The sequence below is a fragment of the Haematobia irritans genome, chromosome 5, assembly GCF_050003625.1.
Source record: "Haematobia irritans isolate KBUSLIRL chromosome 5, ASM5000362v1, whole genome shotgun sequence".
Taxonomy (NCBI): Eukaryota; Metazoa; Arthropoda; class Insecta; order Diptera; family Muscidae; genus Haematobia; species Haematobia irritans.
In genome coordinates this window covers 17,515,491-17,534,519 of record NC_134401.1, presented here as the reverse complement: position 1 = coordinate 17,534,519, position 19,029 = coordinate 17,515,491, and the positions used below count along the sequence as shown (strand labels likewise).

The 19,029-nt window shown below is 31.7% G+C and overlaps 1 protein-coding gene across 2 annotated transcripts in view; it reads right to left on the bottom strand.

Annotated features, from left to right (window-relative positions):
* The window catches only part of Kank (KN motif and ankyrin repeat domain-containing protein 2 kank), a 94,022-nt gene that overhangs the window by 5,166 nt on the left and 69,827 nt on the right, over positions 1-19,029 (bottom strand). For both annotated transcript variants that reach the window (XM_075309118.1, XM_075309117.1), the window contains exons 5-8: positions 8,184-8,662; positions 6,638-8,115; positions 1,368-1,970; positions 1,064-1,310 (exon numbers count right to left, since the gene is read on the bottom strand). In XM_075309118.1, coding sequence (XP_075165233.1) covers positions 1,064-1,310; positions 1,368-1,970; positions 6,638-8,115; positions 8,184-8,662 — 2,807 coding nt within the window. The remainder of the gene's footprint in view (positions 1-1,063; positions 1,311-1,367; positions 1,971-6,637; positions 8,116-8,183; positions 8,663-19,029) is intronic.

Below are 19,029 nucleotides of genomic sequence, written 5' to 3'. Positions count from 1 at the left end.
CCGAAGGCAATGTTAAGAAGTTTTATGATACCTTGCTATCGGAAAGTATTACCACAACCCAAGTAATTCTATTGTGGATGACAGTCTTTCGTAGAAGTTTCTACGCAATCCATGGCGTAGGGTACATAAGATTCGGCCTGGCCGAACTTACGGCCGTATATATGTACTTGTTTGATGTAGGAAACTGAACCCAAAACTCTGTCTTTTCAAGACCTGTGTTACCGCTGTGTCACTTTAATATCAATTTGCAAATTTTTTAAGCGGTACTTTTGTCCATTAAAGACATACATTTTACTTTTTTGTTCCACCTTTTTATCATACTGTTACACTTTTTTCAATTTCTTTACTTTCATCTGTAATATTTTTTATACATATACCGGTTAAATTATGGATATGATCGGTATCTTAATATATAAACGAGTTTATGAATTGAATACTACTTGTAAGAAATTGTTTACAATAACGCCTAAAAGTATGCAACAATTTTTTCCACAGTAGATACTATTCTGAATATTACATTTCCAAGAATGGTTTTCAACGAAATGGAGATAAAATGATTGTAAGGTTAGTTAAGATTTAAATTAACTGCCTGTTTATGGAATTTTCGTTCGCCTCGAGACGAACGATTCGCCAAAAATCACATATTGACATCTCGAAAACCAGGGACTGTGGAATCCCAATTGTTTCGGTGTTCAATAGCAAATCATAAATAATGAGTTCAGAACAAAATTCAGGATTTCCTAGAAAATATATATAAAGTTATTTTTGTTTCAATCTAGACAAACGATTCGTCTCGAGTAGATTTTGTGTTTCATGAACTGGCAGTAAAGAAATTTACTTCACAATTCACGCTGAGAAAAAATAGATTCAATTGTTAATTTATCTTTAAGAAAAATTGTGCTATTTGTATGCCTTTTTTAATGAGTGTGCAAGTCGTTAAAAAACCTGTTTATGCCAAATTCTAAAAAATCGGTAACGCTGATTGATACATTAATATAATGATTCCCTTAGATCCAATTTACAATAGGATATTTTAAACCATATTATGATCTCGATTACTTACATTAATATCCACCATATTAACACAGTATTCCAATAATGGCACAGACAAATCTTCAAAACAATCCAAATAATCCTCGACATCCAAGGGATTTGCCTTTTCCGAACTGGAAACCCGAAACCATTCCTGTTGGACAATTTGCTTATATGTCTTCAAACTCAAAGATGAGATGGGTTTAGCACCCATCTTTTTGAGTAAAGAATTATTAATGGATTTTAAAGCAACCAACATATTCATGGGAGGTGTAACTCTGGAAAACAGAAAAAATTAAACATTTTTCCGATTTACTGTCTTAAAATCCTCATACTTCTTTCTTGGCTCTGTTTCTTTCATGGCAATCTTTTGCAGCAAAGCCTTCGAAGGGGGTTTCGGTTGGGCTTCCTTTGATGCTTCTTCATCTTCATTTCCTTTAGGAGTAGCGTTTACTTGACTAGATTTTATGGGTGAGGGCAATAGTGAAGCTGTAGTCGTCTTCTTGCGAGCTCCCTGAGATACTTCCACCACACTAGGTTCGGGCCTTTGAATTTCTTTACTTGCCTCTTCCTCATTGGCCGGCAATTTCTCCTTGACATTGGCATTTGAGGTGTTTGTAGGTATTGCCGTTACTACAGCACCTGATGCCACCGACAACGGAGCTGGGGAATTGTCGCGAGACCAACTTATACTAATACGTTTTTCTTCACGCACAATGAGCTCATTATCACCCAAATGGCTGAGGTCATATAACGATTTACGTTGCGGTGATGCCCCTGGGGATTCTGTGGTCTTCTCTTCGTTATCATCTTCTTCGGTAAGCTTTTCAGTATCTTGATGACTTTTGCTTGCAGTTACTTGTTCAGTAATGAAACTTTGAGATTCACCAGCTGCATCCAATTGATGGAAGGCTGTAGAGGGTTTTTCTTGCAAGGAACTGTAAAGAAATGAGAAAAGGAGGTTTGCTAATTATCTTACTACCCTGCTGCATGTTTGTATGAGAGAGAAATTGGTGCGAAAACTTTACGTTAGCAATAATGCTGAACAGCCACTTACTATCAGAGGATAGCAAGTGAAACTGCCAAGACTCCAAAACATGGATTTTTCCGTTGATTTTCAACGCTTTTGGAGGGAAAACTACTGTAGTTATGCGCTTAAACTTAATTTCCTAATTATTAACAAGCTAAAATATTCTATTTTGCGTATTTTGCAAATAAACACAAGCTGCTATGAAGCTTTCGAAACCAAAACTAAGATTTTAGTCCGAAGGTCATTGCTATTGTTTTGCTGTTCTTCTTCTTGTTATACGGCATTATCTAGTGCTGGGAAAGCTTCTGTGGTGAATTTTCGAGAGCGCATGTCTTTCTCTAAGGGTTGCCACTTACAGAGAATTTGTACTAAATAAAATTTTTAAATCATAAGTTTTCAAGTTCATTGGAATATAATTTTAAATTATAAGATCAATATTTTTATGGGAAAATATCAGTGGGTACAAAAGCAGATGAATTAGCAACTGTGAAAACTGTCCTAGGGTGACATTTGGTGTAGGTTAGGTTAGGTGGCAGCCCGATGTATCAGACTAACTTAGACTATTCAGTCCATTGTAAACCACATTGGTGAACTTCTCTCTTATCACTCAGTGCTGCCCGATTCCATGTTAAGCTCAATGACAAGGGACCTCCTTTTTATAGCCGAGTCCGAACGGCGTTCCACATTTCAGTGAAACCACTTAGAGAAGCTTTGAAACCCTCAGAAATGTCACCAGCATTACTGAGGTGGGATAATCCACCGCTGAAAAACTTGTTGGTGTTCGGTCGAAGCAGGAATCGAACCCACGACTTTGTGTATGCAAGGCGGGCATGCTAACCATTGCACCACGGTGGCTCCCGTGGTGGTGTAGGAAACGGTGTGCCAGGGGAGGGCTATGAAACCGCAGAAGAATTAGGCTACCCTTTCTTTCGAATTTATAATCGACCTTTACAATTTTATTGGGAAATACCACAGGCTTCGAAAACAACCGTGGGGACTGTCATAGGGTTACAATTGCCCTTTTTTCGAATTTATAACCGGCCTTTACAATTTTATTGGGAAATTGGAGCTATGAAAGCAAAGGAATTAGCAACAGTGGCAACTGCCTTAGGGTAACAATTCGTGTAGGACAGACGGTAATAAGAGTTCTAGGACATCCCTGAAAAAATTGTCGACCACCTTTTTTGCATTTCTAACCACCCTGTGGAATTTTCATATATAAACGATGCTGCACTGAAAAAAAATTGTCGCGAACAAGTACATACAAGGCAAGGAAATTCAACCGGATCGGATGAAATTTGCTATTCCGCCAGAGGCGCTGGAAGTCGAGATTGGGAAACTCTGTTGTTACAATCTACTAACTGACAACTTTATCGCAAAGCTTGACATTTTTGAGATTATACCTACTCAGAACATTTTAACATACGAGCGATATTTGTGAACATTTTCGTGAGATTATTTTTTGCAATTTTTGGCGTGCACCCATAGAAAAAATCATGTTCTGAAATCGTAATGATTGCGAACTCATGAAAAAAATCCGCTACCGTGACTAGAACCTGGATTATCTGCTCCCTACGGGTTAACAGTCGCCTTAGATTATTGCACCATCGACGGAGTTACCATAAGAACGTCCAACAAATATTTTAAGAATTTTTGTGCACAAATAAAAACGAAAGCCGTTCTTGAAATCATGAACGCCCGTGGACGAAACCGTTAACATTCCGTTTTGAATTTTTGTGAACATTTCCGTTTCATTTTGTTATCGTCCGCTTCAAGATTTTGGATCGTAATTTTTTCTATAAGTGTGGATAAAATCAAAAACAGTGAAACGGTGAACTTAGTTACTTTTTTGGCGATGAATTTCCGTCAAGGACCAGTGTGCATCGATGGAATGGGGAACTCAACGGATTCGTAGTTCACTCCAAGACTAAGGTCATCTAAAATCAGTTGTTGTTAACGAGACCATTGATGCTGCCCGCCAACCGATATTACGACATCATCATGTGACCTATCGTGAAATTGAGACAACCTTAAGCATTAGTGGTTGCCTCAATTTCAATATTGCATGAACATTTGGCCGTCAAACATTTTTGTTCGCGTTGGATTCCAAACAATTTGTAAATCGCTCAATAAGGGGATCCTGTCGATTGCTCGAAAGAAATGCTCCAAAAATGCGATTCGCGGTTCTTCGAAACAGGTCTATGACATCGTGACAGGTAATGAAGCCAATTTTACCAAAAAACTACAAACAAACAAAAATGTATGTTATTTCAATAGAAAATTTTGTCAAAACTTTTTTTCTATAGAAAATTTTGTAAAAATTTTATTTCTATAGAAAAATTTTGTTAACATTTCATTTCTATAGACAATTTTGTAAAAATTTTATTTCTAAAAAAAATTTTGTCAAAATTTTATTTCTATAGAAAATTTTGTCAAAATTTTACTTCTATAGTTAACTTGCAAACATTTTAGTTCCATAAAACACTTTGTCACAATTTTATTTCTATAGAAAATTTTGTCAAAATTTTATTTCTATACAAAAATTTTGTCAAAATTTAATTTCTAAAGAAAATTTTGTTAAATTTTATTTCTATAGAAAATTTTGTCAAAACTTTATTCTATAAAAAATTTTGTTAAATTTTATTTCTATAGAAAATTTTGTCAAAATTTTATTTCTGTATAACATTTTGTCAACATTTTATTTCGATATGAAATTTTATCAAAATTTTATTTCTATAGAAAATTTTGTCAATATTTTATTTCTATAGAAAATTGTTTCCAAAATTTTATTTCTATATAACATTTTGTCCACATTTTATTTCTATATAAAATTTTATTTCCATAAAAAATTTTGTCAAAATATAAATTCTATAGAAAATTTTGTCAAAATTTTATTTCTATAGAAAATTTTGTCAACATTTTATTTCAATAGAAAATGTTGTCAATATTTTATTTCTATGGAAAATATTGTCAAAATGTTATTTCAATAGAAAATTGTATTTCTATAGATAAATTTGTCAAAATTTTATATCTATAGAAAATTTTGTTAGAATTTTGTCATTTTTTTCTATAGAAAATTTTATCAAAACTTTATTTCGAAAGAAAATTGTGCCAAAATTTGGTGGTTCACTTTGGGTTTAATGAACTGCCTGAATTTATTCTGATAATTGGTTGATAGTTTTGCTGCACGTAGAGGATGCTGATGAGGAATGTGGTAATTCCGAAACGTGCGTCCATCCAACCATCTTGCAGTCTATAAGGCTTTGCCCAAATAAATTTGACAAACATTCTTTTCCTCTGTTGGTTAAGCTACTCGTGTAGTTTAGTCAACACAATGGTTTTAAAGCTGAGATCAAAACAACAAATAAAATTTTATTTTTATAAACAATTTTGTCAAAATTTTGTTTGTATGGAAAATTTTGTCACATTTTTGACTATAGAAAATTCTGTCGAACAAAATTTTATTTCGATAGAAAATTTTGTCAAAATTTTATTTCTATAGAATTTTTTGTCAATATTTTATTTCTATAGAAAATTTTGTCAAAATTTTATTTCTATAGAAAATTGTGTCAAATTTTTTTTCTATAGAAAAATGTTGTTAAAATTTTATTTCGATAGAAAATTTTGCCAAAATGTTATTTCTATTGAAGAATTTGCCAAAATTTTATTTCTATACAAAATATTATTATATACAAAATATATTTTATTTATATAGAAAAATTTGTCAAAATTCTATTTCCAAAGAAAATTTTGTCAAATTTTATTTCTATAAAAAATTGTGGTTAAAATTTTATTTCGATAGAAAATTTTGTCAAAATTTTATTTGTACAGAGAACTTATGAAGTATCTTTTTCCAAATTCTGCCAAAACATCAAAAATTCTACCAATCGACAGAATTCTACCAACTGTGGCAACCGTTGTATGAGGCCGAAAGTCATTTGGAGGGTTGTTTCAAGATGAGCCAAATCCAACAAACGTTGCTCACGCACGAAACACTTCCAAGCAAATGCTCAGAAAAACTTTACGTGTCGCAATCGTACCGCTATAACAACGCAAACCGTCAATTCTGAGTGGTACACAGACAGTTGTTTGCCAGTTGTTCTCCATGAAATCAGGAAAACATACCGCCGAGGACGGAACTCTCTTCATCACGAAAATGCGAGCTCTCACACATCGGCTCAAAAAACTGCATTTTCTAGCTCTCAAAAAATCGATTTCATGGGACATCCGCCGTATAGTTCTGACACTTTTCGATTATTAATATTTGTTCTCTAATCCTGAAATATAAAAGGCAAACCTCGTATCCCTATTTCCCAAGGTTTAATAAAAAAATTGTTGTTTCACTGCTCCAAAATTACGAAACCTTAGTAAAAAAACTAGTCGCTTAAAATTAACCCTAGGGAAATTGCATCTCTTTAGACGGGAACATTGGCAACTCTGTTCCAAAACTCCAATACCCTTAACCACTAACCTTCGGCGTGTATTAGGTCAGTGAGTTATTGGGTTACCACTCTCAAAGCTTTACAATGAACTCAACACTTAAGGGTTTATGTCTTCACTAAATTTTTAACTTACCTTGCCATACTTTTATGCTCTGCCACTGGACTAGACGGTGGTGAAGGTGTCACAGTATAAGTATTTTGCCTTTGAAATACTCTCCTCTGTGGTGTGGGACTGGGTAAAGTTTTCGGCCGTGGTATTTTCGATTCAGCAGCACGACTAGGCACAGGGCTAGCCAAAACTTTGGAAAAGTCTTTGGCTAAATTTTTTATGGCATCCTTACAAGAATCACAATAATTATCTGCACAAGCTATGGATATGTGGGGTTTGACAATATCCCCACAAGCTATATCACGCTTATGGATTTCTTCGGTATTGGAGGAAGAATTACTAGTGGCCACAGGAGGCTGGGTATTCACCGAATTATCTTTGAAACTTTTCACTTCAGTATTACAGGCTTTAGTGAAGACTATGGGTTTGGGTGGCAGTAGTTTGGTTTCCTTTGAAGGAGAGGGGGGAGTGGGGATGGCATCTGTATTGGTTTCTGAAGTCCGTAGATGTATTAAATCTCTGGTATCGGTAAGTTTGAAAGCCTTATCGACCTCGGCTTGTGTACTGCTATTATGCATTTCGGGAGAGAATTGTAAACCCACCGAATGCACTACAGCCAAAGGAGTTTGGCATCCGGCCGAATGGACAGTTACCGGGGTATATTGAGTCCATTGTGTCTTTTTTTGTATATTGAGTTTTTCATTTTCTCCCAAGGTGAAGGTATTACTACGTCCAGGCATTTCCAGAAGTTTAAGGGATATGGTTTTAGTGGTTTCTGCTCCAGCCTCTTCGGTACCACAGGCCACATGATGTTTGGTCACTAGACATTTTTCACAGAGCACATCGGTAATACGGTCATTGGAACAACCCACGGAACGTACATCGGGCTTGCAATTGGTATAACTTTCCCTAGTGGCTGGTTGGGCCATAATGCCCACATTATATTTGGGTACAGGTTTCTCGCTTTTTGTTTGGGCCGAAGAATCCCTTACATCCTTTTTGGGAGTATACATCTGAGTACCCACGGATATTAGATCCCTAAGACGTTCCAATTTCTTTTGCTCTTCATACTGACGTATGGATATCTGTATGTGCTCTTCCATATCGATTCGTGTGTATAGAGATTCGGTGATGTTCGCAGTTAGGGCAGCATTACAGGCCACATCGCGTGTTAGTTTGCATACCGGTAGATGACTTCCAACGGCAATATCTCGGGTTGTTCGTTTATTATACATGGTGCCGACATCACGTTTCAAAGAAGGAGGAGATTTTGAATTTCTCTCGGATGATGTTGAAGAACTTCTCATACGGGTTCCCATACTCTCCAAGGATATGGGACTAACCCTTTGCGGTTGGAATTGTGTGGGCGATGTAAATTTCGGACTTGGACTGGGGGAGGAGGAGAAGCGATTGGCCTCTTTGGCTTTTTGTAGCTCTTCCTCTTTCCGTTGTACCGTTTGCTGGAGACGTTGCTTATCATCACGCAATTGGGAAAGTTCACTCTGTGAGGAAGATACCAAGAGGATAGAATCTGATTGGTTGGTTGTTTCACAATATACGACTCGCTTACCTGTAAATCCGGTATAGCTTTGACCTGCTCCTCTAGATCTTTCATACGTTTTAAACTCAAAGCCATTTGTTGACGTATATTGAAGAGAGTTTGAGCATCTGTAGCCGCTGAAGCTGCTGCTGCTGCCGATGATGAGGCGCTCTCATTTGGGGTCAGATGGAAAGAATTGGAAGTTGGAGTGTTCTTCTCGGGTGAAGAAGCCTCCAGATAATTTTCATTGGATGATGGCATTGTTGGACTAGTTCCTAGAGTTGGGGTAACCAAGGATTGTTTACGTGGTGGCGGAGGTGGAGGTTCAATTTGACCATCTTTTCCATTAGCCACCAATAGTTCTTCCACTGCTGCGGCATTTGCAGCCACAGTGGCCTGGACATACGATTCATATTGCTGTTCAGCTGGTGATAGTTTTTGTTGGAAAGGCAATGGTTTTGTATAGAATCGAGATGCACTTGGGGATTTGGAACCAGTTATACAGGAATCTGAAAGAAACAGAAGACAAAAAGCTTAGCTTTAAGAGTACAAGACTAATTTTCTATATAAAAAGAAAACACAATTATATTAATTTTTTACGATTTTCTTTGACATTGGCTTTTTGTATTAAAATAATTCGTATATTAAGTCTATCCATGGACACAGCTCGAGGCAAACTATGGTAACGGACAGACAGACAGACAGTTTACTGCCACTATTGTTTTAGGTTGAAGAGTCCCCCTAACTGGCTTTTGTTTTTTCGTTTTTCGTTCAGCTATAGCTCATTCTCTATTCCACATATTGAAACTAGTTCGTATCCGATTTTGTGGCTTTCTTGTTGGCTTTTCACGCTCGTATGGATGCGAAAAATTTGCATGTATAATAATTTCAACGTTTTCGAATATTCATTAATGAGAAATTTATTCAAATTCTATTGTTAAGACTCTCCGCACTCTAGACTCTAGATAACCAGCCACCAATATCTCGCGGGTTTTTGAATACCAATTTTGGTATGGAGTTTCTGGTCCGGAAATGTGTGTCATCATATCAGTTTAGCTTTAGCTAAGTAGACCTAAGGTTTTACGGCAAACACTCTCTGACGTTTGGCACTTAACAAAGCGATTTTCATCAAATGCTTCAGTTGCCAAAAATACCACATTAGCAGAAGCTTTGTCAGTGTTGTTTGTTTATTTTTTTTTTTTTTGTGTTGGCGGTTTCCAAGCCAGCCAACTTTAATGAATTAAGTTCTCGTCATTTTATTGTTGACGTAGGTATTTAATTTGTGGAGAGATTGCAAATGAGGCTTATCTCCAAGAAAAGTGGAGAGTATGTCATACAAGAATATAAGTCATTGTACCCTACAATAGGCCCGAAGTGCCGCTATTTGTTTGTAACCATGAGAAATATGTGCCCATTTTTTCCTACCATAATTTCAATGATACGTTGTTATCGAACGTCTACCAAAGAATGAAAGCCGTTTATGAAATTTTCACAAAAATTTCTATAGAAATAAAATTTTGACAAAATTTTCTATAGAAAAAAAATTTGACAAAATTTTCTATAGAAATAAAATTTTGTCAAACTTTTCTAAAGAAATAAAATTTTGACAAAATTTTCTATAGAAATAAAATTTTGACAAAATTTTCTATAGAAATAAAATTTTGACAAAATTTTTTATAGAACTAAAATTTTGACAAAATTTTCTAAAGAAATAAAATTTTGAAAAAATTTTCTATAGAAATAAAATGTTGACAAAATTTTCTATAGAAATAAAATGTTGACAAAATTTTCTATAGAAATAAAATTTTGACAAAATTTTCTCTAGAAATAAATTTTGACAAAATTTTCTCTAGAAATAAAATTTTGACAAAATTTTCTCTAGAAATAAATTTTTGACTAAATTTTCTATAGAAATAAAATTTTAATAAAATTTTCTATAGAAATAAAATTTTGACAAAATTTTCTATAGAAATAAAATTTTGAAAAATTTCTCTATAGAAATAAAATTTTGACAAAATTTTCTATAGAAATAAAATTTTGATAAAATTTTCTATAGAAATAAAATTTTGACAAAATTTTTTATAGAAATAAAATTTTGACAAAATTTTCTATAAAAATAATATTTTGACAAAATTTTGACAAAATTTTCTATAGAAATAAAATTTTGACAAAATTTTCTATAGAAATAAAGTCTTGACAAAATTTTCTATAGAAATAATCTTTTAACATGTTCTAAAGAAAAAATTTTTGACAAAATTTTCTATAGAAATAAAATTGTGACAAAAAATTTGTAACGCACATGGACGAAACAGTGAACATTTCCTTTTGATTTTTCGTGAACGTTTCCGTTTCATTTGTTACCGTCCGTTCAAAATTTTGGAACGTATTTTTTCTATTAGTGCAGATACAGGAAATTTAGCTCATTGCTATGGAAATCAGTAGTCGCTGCTAAGAATTGGAGCCATTATTATCGATTGTGTAAATTACCCTACATATCTAAATATTCTTTTTGCAACATCATTATCGGCTCCTAAGGCCCATCATACGAAAATTTCGCTATTCATAAGAAATGTACTGCAAATTTTGCTTCCGCATATTCCGTATGATCTTATTATCGACTGCTTATATTTTGTAACGGGCTTTTAAAATTCGTTGTTAGGTTAGGTATAGAAGCCGCCCATTGAGATACCACCGAGTGCCGTGTCCGAACGACATCACGGTAAAACCCCTTAGAGAAGATGTGTGCGTTCAGAAATGTCACCACTATTACTGAGTGGGGATAAATCACTGCCGCAAAATTGAGATTGAACTCATGACAACGGTTGCCACAACTGGTAGATTTTTTGCATTTTGGTAGAATTATTGATATTTTGTAGATTTTACTTAACTAAGAGGTACAGGAAATAAAATTTTGACAAAATTTTCGATAAAAATAAAATTTTGACAAAATTTTCGATAGAAATAAAATTTTGACAAAATTTTCTAAAGGAATAAAATTTTGACAAAATTTTCTAAAGGAATAAAATTTTGACAAAATTTTTTATAGAAATAAAATTTTAACAAAATGTTATATAGAAATAAAAATTTAACAACATTTTCTATGGAAATAAAAACTTGACAAAATTTTCTATAGAAATAAAATTTTGACAAAAATTTTTATAGAAATAAAATGGTGACAAAATTTTCTATACAACAATTTTGACAAAACTTTCTATAGAAATAAAATTTGGACAAAATTTTCTATAGAAATAAAATTTTTGACAAAATTTTCTATAGAAATATCTAAATATTTTTTTGGCAACGAAAATTTCGCTACCCATAAGAAATGCACTGTAAATTTTGCTACACAAATATTCCGTATAACCTTATTATCGACTGCTTATATTTTGTACCGGGCTTTTAAAATTCATTGTTAGGTTAGGTATAGAAGCAGCCCATTATTTCAGGTTAACATAAACTATACATGTCAACACAATTACTGAGAGGGGATAAGCCACTGCTGCAAAACTGGGATTGAACCCATGACCACAGATGCCACAGTTGGTAGAATTCTGCCAAATATATAATAAAAACAAGTAAGGAAAGTCTAAAGTCGGGCGGTGCCGACTATATTATACCCTGCACCACTTTGTAGATCTAAATTTTCGATACCATATCACATCCGTCAAATGTGTTGGGGGCTATATATAAAGGTTTGTCCCAAATACATACATTTAAATATCACTCGATCTGGAAGAATTTGATAGACTTCTACAAAATCTATAGACTCAAAATTTAAGTCGGCTAATGCACTAGGGTGGAACACAATGTTAGTAAAAAACAAGTAAGAAATTCTAAAGTCGGGCGGGGCCGACTATATTATACCCTGCACCACTTTGTAGATCTTCATATTCGATACCATATCACATCCGTCAAATGTGTTGGGGGCTATATATAAAGGTTTGTCCCAAATACATACATTTAAATATCACTCGATCTGGACAGAATTTGATAGACTTCTACAAAATCTATAGACTCAAAATTTAAGTCGGCTAATGCACTATGGTGGAACACAATGTTAGTAAAAAAGTCTAAAGTCGGGCGGGGCCGACTATATTATACCCTGCACCACTTTGTAGATCTAAATTTTCGATACCATATCACATCCGTCAAATGTGTTGGGGGCTATATAAAGGTTTGTCCCAAATACATACATTTAAATATCACTCGATCTGGAAGAATTTGATAGACTTCTACAAAATCTATAGACTCAAATTTAAGCTAATGCACTAGGGTGGAACACAATGTTAGTAAAAAAATATGGGAAACGTTTAAATCTGAAGCAATTTTAAGGAAACTTCGAAAAAGTTTATTTATGATTTATCGCTCGATATGTATTAGAAGTTTAGGAAAATTAGAGTCATTTTTACAACTTTTCGACTAAGCAGTGGCGATTTTACAAGGAAAATGTTGGTAGTTTGACCATTTTTGTCGAAATCAGAAAAACATTTATATGGGAGCTATATCTAAATCTGATCCAATTTCAACCAAATTTGGCACGCATAGCTACAATGCTAATTCTACTCCCAGTGCAAAATTTCAACTAAATCGGAGCAAAAAATTGGCCTCTGTGGTCATATGAGTGTAAATCGGCCGAAAGCTATATATTGGAGCTATATCTAAATCTGAACCGATTTCAACCAAATTTGGCACGCATAGCTACAATGCTACTTCTACTTCCTGCGCAAAATTTCAACTAAATCGGAGCAAAAAATTGGCCTCTGTGGTCATATGAGTGTAAATCGGGCGAAAGCTATATATGGGAGCTATATCTAAATCTGAACCGATTTCAATCAAATTTGGCACACATGACTGTACTAGCAATTGTACTCCTTGTGCAAAATTTCAAGCTAATCGGGATAAAACTCTGGCTTCTGGGTCCATATAAGTGCATATCGGGCGAAAGATATATATGGGAGCTATATCTAAATCTGAACCGATTTCAACCAAATTTGGCACGCATAGCTACAATGCTAATCTACTACTCCCTGTGCAAATTTTCAACCAAATTGGGGTAAAAATCTGGCTTCTGGGACCGTATCAGTCCATATCGGGCGAAAGATATATATGGGAGCTATATCTAAATCTGAACCGATTTCAATAAAATTTGGCACACTTGACTATAGTACTAATTGTTCTTCTTGTGCAAAATTTAAAGCAAATTAGGTTAAAACTCTGGCTTCTGGTGCCATATAAGTCCATATCGGGCGAAATATATATATGGGAGCTATATCTAAATCTGAACTGATTTCTTCCAAAATCAGTAGGGATCTATTCTGAGCCAAAACATACTTGTGCCAAATTTGAAGTCGATTGGACTAAAACTGCGACCTAGACTTTGATTACAAAAATGTGTTCACGGACAGACGGACAGACGGACATCGCTATACCGACTCAAGAGCCCACCCTGAGCATTTTTGCCAAAGACACCATGTGTCTATCTCGTCTCCTTCTGGGTGTTGCAAACATATGCACTAACTTATAATACCCTGTTCCACAGTGTGGAGCAGGGTATAATGAAGGATTTTTTACTCTTTGGTAGATTGGTAGAATTATTGATATTTGGTAGATATTACTCGACTAAGAGGTACTTCAATTTATAGAAATAAAATTTTGACAAAATTTTATATCGAAATATATTTTTGACCAAATTTTTCTATTGAAATAAAATTTTAACAAAATTTTCTTCAAAAATAAAATTTTGACAAAAATTTCTATAGAAATAAAATTTTGACAAAATTTTCTATACAAATAAATTTTATAAATTTTATCAAAATTTTCTATAAAAATAAATGTTTGACCAAATTTTTCTATAGAAATAAAATTTTAACAAAATTTTCTACAAAAATAAAATTTTGACAAAATTCTCTATGAAAATAAATTTCGACAAAATTTTCTATAGAAATAAAATTTTGACAATATTTTTTTTTGAAATAAAACATTGACAATTTTTTCAATACAAATAAAATTAAAATTCTTATAAAACTATCTATAGAAATAAAATTTTCATTCAAAGTAAAGATTTTTTAAATTTGGTAAATTTTTGGTAAAATTTTCTTCTAATTTTGGTAGATTATTTTTTGCGCGAGTGGCAACCGTGTCCATGACCCTTGTATGCGTGCAAGCTAACATTTTACCATGGAGGTTCCTTTGGAGGTACTGCATTATCGGCATAAAAATTCTTGATTGCTTTACATTGAACATTTTACAGAATTCGCAAAATGAGAATGTATTTCTTGTTAAATTTCACTACAGCTGAGTTGTGTTAGGTTAGGTTAGGTAGAGTGACAGCCCGATATTTCAGGCTCACTTTCAGTCCATTGTGATACCACAGTGGTTAACTTCTCTCTTATCACTGAGTGCTGCCCGAATCTACGTTAAGCTCAGTTACAATGGACCTCCTATGTATAGCCGAGTCCGAACCTTTGAAACACTCAGAAATATCACCAGTATTACTGAGAGGGGATAATCCACCGCTGCAAAAGTTTTTGGTGTTCGGTGGAAACTGGGGTTGAACGCTCGACCCTATGTATGCAAGGCGGGTACGCTAACCATTGCACCACGGTGGCTCCCAACTACAGCTACCTACCAGGCTTAAGGCTTAATAGGCGATGACACTGTATTATCGACATCTAAAGAACCGATTAGACATATATTTAAAACCGATTAAAAAGATTTGGCCGTTATAAGGCACCGGCTCACACATTCACTGTCGAATGAAGCCCCAATCACTGTATTCGCTAAGCACTTGGCCTATTTTGATGTTAATAAAACATTTTTTTTTCCACTTAAAATGCTTGAAAATCTTAGAGAAATCTCAAACTGCCGTCTGGCATATAGAGTATCACAAGCTTTCTGTTAGCTTTTTATAGTCTATGGCCCATTATCATTATTTTTGTCAATTCTCAGTTTGCCGCTGTTATTTAATTTACTATGCTACCAATTGTTTACTATTATGACTTCTACATTCCATTCACCTTAAATCAGTTACAAAAATTTCTGTGGCTTGCAAATAGGGCTAGAGAGCAGTTGTCACTGTCATGAGTTCATTGAAGTGTAAGGTTTTTTATTTTTCGATAGTTTAATTGATATCGTGGCGCTATTAATGAGACACGAATCAAAATAGTTTGCATATTCAATAGACATTTGGCGATAAACAATGCTTATAATTAAAAAAAAAAAATGGGGGAAATTTTATCTATTTTGCGTGAGGAGATGTGGAAAATAGAAATAATCAGCTTATACATGGAAAAAAATATTGGTTGAAAACTTTGGACTTGGGATAAATTTGGGGATTGTAAGGGAAAGCGAAAAGTCGATTTTTTCACAACTTGAAAAAACCGAGTTGTCGACCTTTTCAAAACTGGGAAATATGGAATACTTTTAGTACATTGTGAAAAGTCGATTTTTTCACGTTTTGAAAAAATTTGAAAAGTCGACTATTCAGCTCCCCTTATAATCTTCAAAGATTTAAAAGTCGACTTTTCGAATTTTTTCAAAAAATTGAATTATTCAAAATTATGAAAAATGAAATATTTTCGACTTTTTGAAAAATATGAAGAATGGATTTTTTCAAATTTTGAAAAACTCGCAAAGTCTACTTCTCGATACCCTTTATAATCCCCAAGTGAAAAGTCGGTTTTTTTCAAGTTTTAAAAGTCGAATTTTCGATTTTTTTTTTTCAAAACTTAAAAAAATCGAATTATCGACTTTTTCAAAATCGTGAAAATGGAATACTTTTCGACTTATTGAAAAATGTGAAAATTGGATTTTGTCAAGTTTTGAAATAACTAGAAAAGTCCACTTTTCGAATCCCCCTATTATCCCCAAATTTATCCTAGCTCCAAATAAATAGAAAAATATAAATTTTTATTACTTCAAATATTGAAATATATTTTTTATGTAAATATTATGGCAGATATCTTTTAGCATCTAACCACACCCCTATTCATTATAAAGTCATCGATCTTTTTACCTTGTGAGATGCTATTATATTACATGCAAATCTTTTCAACAAAAAGCCATTAAATAACAAACCATTCACAAATTTCAATAGCTCTGCATCAAATCTTGATATAAAAAAGATGAGCTATAATAGCTTCAAGTTTCAACAAAATAAAAACAAAATAGTTAAAAAAATAGTTTAAAAAAATATAAGCTTCTTAACATATATATTTAAAACAAACACAATGTATCATGAACTCATTGAAGTCTTATGTCTGGTCTATAACATAACTACGGTTGACTTCTTTCCCATAAGCTAAAATCATATTTTTGCCTAATGTCAACCTTATGTAAAAGAGATTGAGGAAATGACTTTGTTAAAATCGTATTTAAAAAAATTAATTACAAAATGATGTTTTAAAAGGTTTTGTATGTCTGTCTTCTTATTTTTTTTGTAAATTGTAAGAAGCTAAACCCTAGTAATTATGAACACGTTTTGTCTAGTCTTACAAATTTGTGATGGAAGACATCTAACATAACATATCTTCGGAAAGCTGGAGAAATATTTGCCTAAGGCTATATAATTTTAAAATATATTGAACAGTAAGAAAAAGCAAAAATTTTGTTTGTTTGAATTTAATGTGCTATGGAAAAAATTCTCTGGACTGTTTGTTCTATATGGGGTGAGAGCAAGGTTGCCACTCGAGCAACAAATAATCTACCAAAAAATTTTCTATAGAAATAAAATTTTGCCAAAATTTTCTATAGAAATAAAATTTTGCCAAAATTTTCTATAGAAATAAAATTTTGCCAAAATTTTCTATAGAAATAAAATTTTGCCAAAATTTTCTATAGAAATAAAATTTTGCCAAAATTTTCTATAGAAATAAAATTTTGGTAAAATTTTCTATAGAAATAAAATTTTGACAAAAGTTTCTATAGAAATAAAATTTTGATAAAAATTTTCTATAGAAATAAAATTTTGACAAAAATTTTCTATAGAAATAAAATTTTGACGAAATTTTCTATAGAAATACAATTGTGACAAAATTTTCTATAGAAATACAATTTTGACAAAATTTTCTATAGAAATAAAATGTTGATAAAATTTTCTATAGAAATAAAATTTTTAGAAAATTTTCTATAGAAATAAAATGTTGAAAAATCTTTTATAGAAATAACATTTTGACAAAGTTTTCTATGAAAATATTTTTTTTACAAAATTTTCTGTGGAAATAAAATTTTGGCAAAATTTTCTATAGAAATAAAATTTGACAAAATTTTCTATCGAAATAAAATGTTGTCACAGTTTTCCATTGAAATAAAATTAAAAGTCATTCTTTTGGAACCTCACAATGAAAATTTGCTATACAAATAAACTGTTGACAAAATTTTCTATAGAAATAAAATGTTGACAAAAATTTTCTATAGAAATAAAATTTTGACAAAAATGTTCTATAGAAATAAAATTTTACAAAAGTTTCTATTGAAAAAAAAATTGAGAAAATTTTCTATAGAAATAGAATTTTGACAAAATTTTGTATAGAAACAAAATTTTGACAAAATTTTCTATAGAAATAAAATATTGACAAAAAGTTTCTATAGAAATAAAATTTTGACAAAAATTTTCTATAGAAATAGAATGTTGACAAAATTTTCTAAGAAATAAAATTTTCACAAAATTTTTCTATAGAAATAAAATGTTGACAAAAATTTTCGATAGAAATAAAATTTTACAAAAGTCTCTATTGAAATAAAATTTTGACAAAATTTTCTATAGAAATAAAATTTTCACAAAAATTTTCTATAGAAATAAAATTTTGACAAAATTTTCTATGGAAATAAAATTTTGATAACATTTTCTATAGAAATAAAATTTTGATAACATTTTCTATAGAAATAACCCCAAAATACCTCTAGATCCTGTAGAAATAAAATTTTACAAAAGTCTCTATTGAAATAAAATTTTGACAAAATTTTCTATAGAAATAAAATGTTCACAAAAATTTTCTATAGAAATAAAGTTTTGAAAAATTTTTCTATAGAAGTTAAATTTTAACAACATTTTCTATAGAAATAAAATTTTGACAAAAATTTTCGAGATAAATAAAATTTTACAAAAGTTTCTATTGAAATAAAATTAAGTCAAAATTTTCTTTAGAAATAAAATGTTGACAAAATTTTCTATAGAAATACAATTTTGACAAAATTTTCTATGGAAATAAATTTTGACAAAATTTTCTATAGAAATAACATTTTGACAAAATTTTCTATAGAAATAAAATTTTGACAAAATTTTCTATAGAAACAAAATGTTGACAAAATTTTCTATAGAAATAACATTTTGACAAAATTTTCTATGGAAATAAATTTTTTACAAAATTTTCTGTGGAAATAAAATTTTGGCAAAATTTTCTATAGAAATAAAATTTGACAAAATTTTCTATCGAAATAAAATTTTGCCAAAGTTTTCCATAGAAATAAAATTAAAAGTCATTCTTTTGGAACCTCACAATGAAAATTTTCTATACAAATAAACTGTTGACAAAATTTTCTATAGAAATAAAATGTTGACAAAAATTTTCTATAGAAATAAAATTTTGACAAAAATGTTCTATAGAATTAAAATTTTACAAAAGTTTCTATTGAAAAAAAATTGAGAAAATTTTCTATAGAAATAGAATTTTGACAAAATTTTCTATAGAAATAAAATTTTGACAACATTTTCTATAGAAATATAATATTGACAAAATTTTCTATGGAAATAAAATTTTGATAACATTTTCTAGAGAAATAAAATGTTGATAACATTTTCTATAGAAATAAAATATTGAAAAAATTTTCTATAGAAATAAAATTTTGACAAATTTTTCTATGGAAATAAATTTTGACA